This window comes from Nicotiana attenuata, unplaced genomic scaffold, assembly GCF_001879085.1.
Source record: "Nicotiana attenuata strain UT unplaced genomic scaffold, NIATTr2, whole genome shotgun sequence".
NCBI lineage: Eukaryota > Viridiplantae > Streptophyta > Magnoliopsida > Solanales > Solanaceae > Nicotiana > Nicotiana attenuata.
This window is the reverse complement of record NW_017670481.1, coordinates 571,259-581,497: the sequence shown is the minus strand read 5'-3', so window position 1 is coordinate 581,497 and position 10,239 is coordinate 571,259. Positions and strand designations below refer to the sequence as shown.

At 37.3% G+C, this 10,239-nt stretch overlaps 2 protein-coding genes across 2 annotated transcripts; one reads left to right on the top strand and one right to left on the bottom strand.

Annotated features, from left to right (window-relative positions):
* The first annotated feature begins 200 nt into the window (after positions 1-200).
* Positions 201-7,234, top strand: LOC109240055 (ABC transporter B family member 15). Its single transcript, XM_019406672.1, has 8 exons — positions 201-617; positions 743-797; positions 929-1,107; positions 1,266-1,723; positions 2,424-2,653; positions 2,789-3,099; positions 4,615-5,553; positions 5,648-7,234. The coding sequence occupies exons 1-8, from the start codon at positions 381-383 to the stop codon at positions 7,034-7,036; spliced, it is 3,798 nt and encodes a 1,265-aa protein (XP_019262217.1). The 5' UTR covers positions 201-380; the 3' UTR covers positions 7,037-7,234.
* A 1,318-nt stretch (positions 7,235-8,552) lies between these two features.
* On the bottom strand, positions 8,553-9,914 carry LOC109240056 (signal recognition particle 43 kDa protein, chloroplastic). Its single transcript, XM_019406673.1, has one exon. It carries the CDS (start codon positions 9,830-9,832, stop codon positions 8,723-8,725), a length of 1,110 nt encoding a protein of 369 aa, XP_019262218.1. The 5' UTR covers positions 9,833-9,914; the 3' UTR covers positions 8,553-8,722.
* Positions 9,915-10,239: the final 325 nt, after the last annotated feature.

Here is a 10,239-nt window from a genome sequence, read left to right as displayed (position 1 = left end):
CGATACACTCTACAGGCACATGTACACTGAGTTTAAATTTTTAATATTTTAATACTCTTGTATGGTATTATTATTTTTTGAACAGAGCTTTTACTATTTCTGTATTCAATACGAACCATACTTATAGAATACCACCAATCGTGCTACCTTTCATTCCCCATGTCTCTCAGGTCTCTTTTGTAATTTCTCTGACTTCCTCTCCTCTATATATAACTGATCACATAGACTTGTGATTTATTGAGCTGTGAAACCGTTTCAATATTATATTTGTCTTTCTCTAAGTTGTCAGATGACTTAACAGCATATATATATATATATATATATATAGCAACAAAAGAGTAGTTGGGAGAATCAATCTTAGGGAAATTAAGTGATCAGAAATGAGTACTACTACGAAGAGTCAAACGATGATACAAAAGAAAAGCTACGGCTCTTTTGGGTCAATTTTCATGCATGCCGATAGAGCAGATATCTTGTTGATGTTTCTAGGGTTTTTTGGAGCGGTTTGCGATGGGTTTTCCATGCCGATAATGCTTATAGTCACCAGCAAACTTATGAACAATCTTGGTGATTCTGACACTTCAAACTCCGATAATTTCACCCACCACATCAATGAGGTAACAAATGCACATTAAAAAGTAGTTGTAATTCTTTTTAATACAAAGAAGCGATATGGTTTGGTTTCTTTACGTATAATATATATAATGAATTAACAAAGTTTGGTTTATGAATCTGATTGCAGAATGCTTTGGTTCTGGTTTTCCTTGCCTGTGGCCAATGGGTCGCTTGTTTCTTAGGTTTGACTACTCTCTACTCTTTCCAATATAATCCATTGATTTTCGCTCGTTCTCAATTTGCATCAAATTTAAAGATTTCATTTCCTTATTCGATTTATGAACTTCTTTTTTTTATATTTTTTTTGCTATAGAGGGATTTTGTTGGACAAGAACAGCAGAAAGGCAAGCTTCAAGGCTACGAATAAGATACTTGAAAGCAGTTCTAAGGCAAGATGTGGGCTACTTTGACCTACATGTTGCTAGCACAGCCGACGTTATAACTAGCGTCTCAAGTGACAGTCTCGTCATTCAAGACTGCATTAGTGAAAAGGTTCGTTTTAATTTCCTTTTCCACTCAAGTCTCCAAAAATAATGTGTTACTATATGTTATATACACCGACAGTGTAATGAATTTTTATAGCAATGTTACGAATATACAGAATTTAAACTCTTTGAGGTTTAGCTGATAATGTTTATAATTATATATAGGTTCCAGTTTTCTTGATGAACGTAGCAGCTTTTATTGGATCATACGTGGTAGGATTCTTGATGCTGTGGAGGCTGGCATTAGTAGGATTTCCCTTTGTTATTTTCCTGGTAATTCCAGGTCTCATGTACGGAAGGGCTCTAATGGGCATAGCCAGAAAAATCAGGGACGAATATGGCAAAGCTGGAACAGTTGTGGAGCAAGCAATTTCTTCTGTTAGAACAGTTTATTCCTTTGTGGGAGAAAACAAAACAATAGCAGAGTACTCTGCTGCACTAGAGGGAACTGTAGAATTGGGACTAAAGCAAGGTTTAGCAAAAGGCTTGGCTATTGGAAGTAATGGCATAGTATTTGCAATTTGGGGCTTCATGTCTTATTATGGTAGCAGATTGGTCATGTATAATGGAGCACATGGTGGCACCGTTTTTGCCGTCGGCGCTGCAATTGCTATCGGTGGACTGTAATTATCTCTACCTTTTCCCACATTCTCTTGCCCCCACCTCCACTCGGAGTGTGCCGGAAAATATTTGATCTTTACGAAAATAGTCATTATATTCGTTGTTTACTTTTAAAAGCTATATACATAGGAGATTATACATCCGTTATACATAATTATATTACTACATAAATTATGCATATATGATACCTCCAACGGCTTTAATTTAAGCGGTTGGGTGAACGGCTATCTGAGTTAATTCTTTAATTTTTTTTATTTTTTTTAAAAAAGTGATGTTATCTCTCACTTTGAGCCGAAGTTATTTTGTCTTTCACAATTATGGCTACTCTTATATTATTTTTTAACTAATTTTTAATAATAATTTTTCTAAAATAATAGTTCTTCCCTCCCCAATAAAATAAGAAAAACCGTTTTCAAGAATATGTTTTGTAGAAAATAAATTATTTTTCGAAAAATATTTTTAAACAACTAACTTGACAAACACTATTCCTGGACGTTATTTTTCAAACCTCGGGAATGTGTTACGGTTTAATTTTTTGGACTGGTTCATTTATTTCGAAGATATGACAAGTTTGACAAATACTACATAACACCAAAATTCTTAAAATTATTTATGTGCTCCGTAGTCTGTAGTCAGATTCTATAGCAGATTTTTGAGTAATTTATAAAACATTTTTTTTTCTTTTTTATTCCCTCCAAACAGATCACTGGGTTCTGGTTTGTCAAACGTGAAGTATTTTTCCGAAGCAAGCGCGGCTGGTGAACGTGTAATGGAAGTGATAAAAAGAGTACCAAAAATAGACTCAGATAACATGGAAGGCCAAATACTGGAAAGCATAACAGGGGAAGTGGAATTCAGACACGTGGAATTCGCATACCCGTCGAGACCCGAAAGCATAATTTTGAAAGACTTAAATTTAAAAGTTCCAACAGGTAAATTAGACGTAGCTAGAATTTAAAATTTTATGCTAAACAAATTCATTACTTATTTTAGTTACTGAATTCATAATTAAGTATTTATATATATTTGTCGGAAGTCGTAGCTAATGCTCTAATTTCGCGCTGCAGGTAAAACAGTGGCATTAGTGGGAGGAAGTGGGTCAGGAAAGTCAACAGTAGTAGCATTGCTACAGAGATTTTACGAACCACTTGCAGGAGAGATATTTGTGGATGGAGTCGCTATTGATAAGTTGCAGCTCAAGTGGCTAAGGTCTCAAATGGGTTTAGTGAGTCAAGAGCCAGCACTATTTGCAACTACAATTAAGGAAAATATACTTTTTGGGAAAGAGGATGCATCTATGGAACAAGTTATTGAGGCTGCAAAAGCTTCTAATGCTCATAATTTCATCTGTCAGTTGCCTCAGGGTTATGATACCCAGGTGCGTTCCCTTTTGTACTTTACTTAATTACCTGCAATTTCCTTCATATTTGTCCTATCCTTACTTTATTATGAGAAATAAAAATTGCGAAAAACGGTCATAAATATCTTATATAAATACTTTAATTTTACTTAACAAATTGTTTCGTACAGTATAGTGGAGGATATAATTTAAAACAAAATTAAAAGTAAGGGAATAATTTTGGACCTTTTCTTTGAAATATTTTGTCACTTAAAATTCGTCAAATCCATTAAAGTCGCGGACGAATCCAAGATGATTTGGTTATAGTAAAAGTATGAATCATCTCAAAGTATAACCGAGTATAAAATTTAATATATTTCCTGTCATAGATAGGTACTCCCTTCTATACATTTTAATTAATTTTTTGACTGTTTTCATACATATTAAGAAATTCACACATTAATTAACAATATAATTGTTCATATTAACCTTAATTTGTTTATTGAAAATATAGTAAATACCCGTAGGCTCTTTACTCCAAGGTCAACTTTGAAAAAAGAAATTTTATTCCTTCTTGATATCTGAAAAATTAAATATTGTGAACAGAAAAAAATACAAAAAAATCAATTAAAATGACCGGAAAATATAAGCAAGTCGCTGTTAATGAATAGCTTTGCTTCCACGATTTGAGTCAAAATGATTGATTCTTTTGTGTGCAAAGAATTCCGAATGCACTTAACTAATGCTATATAATGTCTCGGTTTTTGAAAGGTCAAAATGTTTTGTTTTTCTTTTTAATCATTGTCTTTTCATGTTGGCATACAAGTGGGTTCTGCTATAGAATATGTGATGAAGTAATTTCACCGAATAAACTAATCCAAAATTCTATTTTTTTTAGTAGTTCTGCATACGTTATTTATCTCTTTCTCATTTGTTTAGTTAAGGACTTTTGTCCTTTATCAATTGAAAATTATTGCTTAGTATGCTGCATTCTATATTCCATTCTTCCTATTTGTGACAAACAAACTTATTAATACCACTGCGTGGTAGTAATATTCGCTAAGCAACATTATATGTTTTAAGTTATCATTTGATATGATATTTTTTTCAATCGTATTGACTTTTCAACAAAGTTTATTCACTTTTTCCTTTTCAGTAGAATTACACATTTTTATATTTAACAAATTTTTAACTTTAAACTTTTTATGTTAAACTTAATAATATATTCGCAAAGAAATGTCATGATCACAAGTTCTAAGGCTAATTTTGGTAACACAGCGCCTTTTTTCCTTTTATTTTTGTCCAGTCAAACACATGACATATAACAATGAAACAGAAAACCTATAAAATGAAACAAGATATACATTGTTGAATAAAACATAAAAATCAGATCCGTTGCACTTCTACATAATTTAGTTTATGCCTGAAAGTTCCCTCTATGTTCTATACAATATAGCTTATACACTTGAGAATTATCATTTTGAATCTCGAGAGTTATCATTTTTCACCACTTAAAAACCTGAGATTTAACATGGAGAACAAACATGCATACAGGTGGGAGAGAGAGGTGTACAAATGTCAGGGGGGCAGAAGCAGAGGATAGCCATAGCAAGAGCCACAATCAAGTCGCCCAGAATACTCCTCCTAGACGAGGCAACCAGTGCACTTGACTCTGAATCAGAACGCGTCGTGCAGGAAGCTCTAGACAAGGCCGCTGTTGGCCGCACCACAATCATCATAGCCCATCGCCTCTCAACTATTCGCAATGCTGACCTTATAGCCGTGGTCCAAGATGGTCAGGTCAAGGAAATTGGCTCACACGATGACCTGATTGAAGAGGAAAACGGACTATACACCTCCTTAGTCCGTCTCCAACAAACCGAAAAACCAAGTGATGAATTCTACATTGCATCTACCAATAAAAGCATTGCCTTCGCCCCATCGAATTTAAATCCCGGATCCGTCTCGGACTATGACATGCAAAATACAAGTAGCCGAAGGCTTTCGATTGTGAGCCGGTCGACTTCAGCAAACTCAGCTGCGCAAAGCCGTAGAGAGGATCAAAACGCAACAATTTCCAGTACTACAGAACAAGTATTTCCTGTACCTTCATTTAAAAGGCTGCTGGCTATGAATTTGCCAGAATGGAAGGAAGCAACATTGGGATGTATAGGAGCAATATTATTTGGTGGAGTTCAACCAGTGTATGCTTTTGCAATGGGGTCAATGATTTCTGTCTATTTCTTGCCTAGTCATGATGAGATTAAGGAGAAGACTAAGATATATGCTCTGTGTTTCCTGGGACTGGCATTCTTTTCCCTTATTGTCAATGTACTTCAGCACTATAATTTTGCAGCCATGGGAGAGCAATTGACTAAAAGGGTCAGGGAAAGGATGTTGTCCAAGATGCTTACTTTTGAAATTGGGTGGTATGACAAAGACGAGAATTCCACTGGTGCTGTTTGCTCTAGACTAGCCAAGGATGCCAATGTGGTAAGTCCTCTAGTACTATTAACACTTAAAGCAACAACAATCTAATTAACATAATTCGTGGAAGATAACACTTGCTGCTTTTATAATTGTACAGGTGAGGTCTTTGGTTGGGGACAGGATGGCACTACTCATTCAAACAATCTCGGCGGTGACCATTGCTTGCACCATGGGCCTAGTTATCGCATGGAAACTTGCATTGGTTATGATCGCGGTGCAGCCTCTCATCATAGTGTGCTACTATTGCAAGAGAGTGCTATTGAAAAGCATGTCTAAGAAATCCATAAAGGCACAAGAAGAAAGCAGCAAGTTGGCAGCTGAAGCAGTTTCCAATCTCAGAACTGTAACAGCCTTCTCCTCCCAGGCCCGAATCCTTCAAATGCTCAAGAAAGCCCAAGAAGGCCCACAACGAGAAAGTATACGCCAGTCGTGGTTTGCTGGAATCGGGCTTGGTACTTCCAACAGTCTCATGACATGTACCTGGGCTCTTGATTTCTGGTATGGTGGCAAACTCATGGCAGCAGGGGAAATTGGAGCAAAGGCACTCTTCCAGACCTTCATGATTTTAGTTAGCACTGGACGTGTCATTGCGGATGCTGGAACAATGACTAATGACCTCGCCAAAGGTGCCGATGCAGTTGGGTCAGTCTTTTCAGTGTTGGATCGGTATTCCTTAATCGAGCCAGAGGATTCAGAAGGTTACAAGCCCAAGAAACTAATCGGCAATGTTGAGCTTTGTGGTGTGGATTTCGCGTACCCTGCTAGACCCAATGTGATTATCTTCAAGGGGTTCTCAATAAAAATTGAAGCAGGAAAATCAACAGCATTGGTAGGACAAAGTGGATCAGGAAAGTCCACTATAATTGGTCTAATAGAAAGATTCTATGATCCCTCAAGTGGCACAGTGAAAATAGATGGCCGTGACATAAGATCATACGACTTGAGATCATTGAGGAAACACATTGCACTTGTCAGCCAAGAACCAACATTATTTGCAGGAACCATAAGGCAAAACATAGCCTATGGAGCATCAGAAGAAGTGGATGAATCAGAAATAATTGAGGCCGCGAAGGCAGCAAACGCTCACGATTTCATCTCAGCACTAAAAGATGGATATGAGACTTGGTGCGGGGACAGGGGACTGCAGTTGTCAGGTGGCCAAAAACAGAGAATAGCGATAGCACGGGCAATACTGAAAAATCCAGGGGTGCTGTTGTTGGACGAGGCAACAAGTGCATTGGACAGTCAATCTGAGAAAGTAGTACAAGATGCACTTGAGAGAGTGATGGTTGGCCGAACAAGTGTGGTGGTGGCTCACAGGCTAAGTACTATACAGAATTGTGACACCATTGCTGTACTGGACAAAGGCAAAATTGTGGAGAAAGGGACTCACTCTTCTTTGTTAGCTAAAGGGCCTAGTGGAGTTTACTACTCTCTTGTTAGCCTTCAAAGAACACCAAACTCTAGCAACACCTTCATCAATTAATCATCATCAAATGAGAATATTCCCAAATAATCTTGAAAATCAGTAGCCTCTTTTTCGTTTCTTGTTTTTCACCTTCATTCCCAAAGAACTCTTTGGGATATTTGTTGGCTGCTTGGAAGTCTTTGTCCCATTTTAAATGTATAGATATTTTGGTATTTTTATCAATACATTTAACTTTATAGCTGGTTACTTGAATCATTCCACCTTCCCTTGTGACCAGACCTGTTATAGGTTTCATTCTTAACTTTCTTTTTTCTTCTTGTTGTAAGAGTACTAGAGCTTCATACAGATAAACTGTTCAAGCAGTTTTAGCGGTAAAACCTTATAACCTTAATACTAAAAGACCCCAGAAGAGACTAGAAATTTGGCATAGCGAAGGATCCACAACTTGAACACTAATCAAGTAAGAACGAATGTCATCATTGAAACAGGTTACACTAAAAACATGAATGGGCTATGTAAAAAACGAAGCAACCAACAAAGTTCTAAGATCTAGGGGAATAGAGGAAAGCATAACATTATTAGCTGAATCCTGAGAAATCACAAATCAGGATTTTCACTATTGCACTTCCATGGATATGATCTCAATAGGAAAAAACAGAAAACATCTCCGTACCACCTGAAATTGCTTCTGCTTTGGACAGCTTTAGGGAAAAAACACATTGTTCGTGCATATCGTGGAATAAATCCGCCTTAAGTTTAATAAAATTCAACTTTTTATCCCCTTCGAGGTGATCAACCAGTGAAAGATAAAAAAACACAAAGTTCAACAATTTACAGACGCCCCTACCTTTATATGAATTACACCTACTAAAACACTAAACATGACATAGGAACCAATGTTAGATTGGTTAAATTGAGCTATCAGCCACACCTCAAATCCTAAGTCAACAAAATAACACTGCTAAAACCTCACCTTCACACAGCATACTAAATCTAAAAGTGACTCAGAAGTCAGAACTACCATCACCTTTTCACATAATGCTATCTCCTAGAACCTTCATGGCCCTTTAGAAGATGTCTCGTTCATTCCACATAGATAACAATGACGAAATTCAAGAATTAAAAGCATCCAACCTCTACAGAATACATCAGACTATCACCAATTGAACATGATATTTTGAATGATATATATATTTTGCATAATTTAAGAACTTAGGAGCGCAAAAGGGTGATCTATGATTTCCAAAAATTATGATACCAGAATTAGAATGTTAAGTAACCTGTAACAACATCAATATCAAAATTTGCACAGACGCAATTCCAGATCTTTTGATGCACTAATAGTCTTGGTGCAAAAGTAATTCAGTGCCCAAAATGGACTCCTTTGACCGTGAAATTGTTTTCATTACTATAATCAACAGCCAAAAAAACTGAAACAGATAAGAACAAACAAATGTGTATTAATCTTGGAAACAGATGACAGCCAACTTCAAGCACCAAGCAGTTGCATGAGAGAGTTATCTAAACCCTATGATTATCTCATCTGATAACCTAACAAATAAAAGATTTTGGATAATTAAATAATCCATCAAACAATATCAACCAGAAAGTTAACCTCAACCTCACAAACAACCTGAGATGGACATAAATTACCATAACTATAGTGCAGTAAACATAAAGAGCATCATTATATTACCACAAAAAAGATACAAGGCAAATGAGAAATCATGAATAGAAAAAGGTTCAACTTACTACATTCTGTTGATCCTTTTCAAAATCTTCTATAAGAAGGGGGTCAACATTTTCTTCGGGTTCCCACGTAGCTTCCTCAATATCAGTCCATTTAACCAAGTATTCTCCCTTCCCATCCTCACCTTCTCTCTTTTCCAGAATACACTCTGCTACTGCATATTCCAAACCAGCCTCAAAATCCCTCACCAAATCTTCAGATATCAGCCATGCTTTGACCCATTCGTTATCCTCCCCATCCTTCCACTTCACTAAATACTCCACATTTTCGCCTTTCCCTCTCTTCTCCAATATCTCTTCTACTTGTGCATACTCGAAAATCGCATCCTCCAAAATCCTAACCACATTCTCTAATCCCAATCTCCTAGCAAATTGCATTGGATTTCCTTTAGGCGTTTGATTCAAAATCATCCTCGCTAAGCTCAGCGGCGTTTGTCCTCTATAATCCTCGACCTCGGGGTCTGCCCCGAGGTCAATTAACAGCTTGGCGACACCCGGCTTAACATAGCCGGCTGCCATGTGCAGAGCCGTCAAGCCGCCATTCCTATCGCGATAGTCCACGTCAGCGCCGGCTTCAGCTAGTAGCTTGACACACGGCTCGGACCCGAGACCCGAGACAAAGAGCAAAGCCGTACGTCCATCCTCATCAACTGCATCCACATCTCTGTCGTCGTCAGCTTCTAGAAGTTTCCTAAGAGCGGATTCGTCGGCCTTTTTAGCCGCATTCCACCAAGGAGTTTCGTACTCGGCCACAACATCTTTAGCAATGTAATCAGAGGGAACCCACGTTGGGGCATGTTCGTCTTTCCACTCTATTAAGTACTCCATTCCTTTCCCTCCTTCAATTGCTCGACTGCCGATAATTTTGTTAACTTCTCCGTACGTTTCATCCTCATCGTAATCTTCAAACAGTACCGGTTCTTCCTCTTCTGCTGCTGCGACTGCTTGTTGCTGCTGGTTCTGAAGCGTAGCAAATACTGATAAATTGTTCTTGTTGCCGAGTTTCTTTAGACGGATAAAAGGTTGATGAGAGAAGGGAGGGAATTGAGGGGAGAATTTGAGTTTGAGGCGGGAGAGGGAGGAATTGACGAACAGAGCATCCATTGGAGAGCGACGCTGAGAATCGGGCTCTGCTTCTTTTGAATGGCCATGAACATCTCATAATCCTATAAGGGGATGCTTTAAGGATAAGATATTAGTATATCTATTCATTTTCCACTGTAATGAATGTGTGACTTGGCGTCTCCTCAAATGCGGGAAATTACGCCAATAATCTTGCAAATAGACGGTTTTGATTAATTAAGAATAATGACTCACAATAAACAAATACCAATAGCTCTAGGAACACGTTATACTTCCTAAAAATTATTATATTTGACAACCTCTTATTATATCGTCTGAATCTAAACCTAATACCAATACCTCTAGGAATGTGTTACTTCTTAAGCATTCTTATATTTGACAACATTTTATATTTTTCGAATCTTTTCCTATTACTAATTTAATTTGAG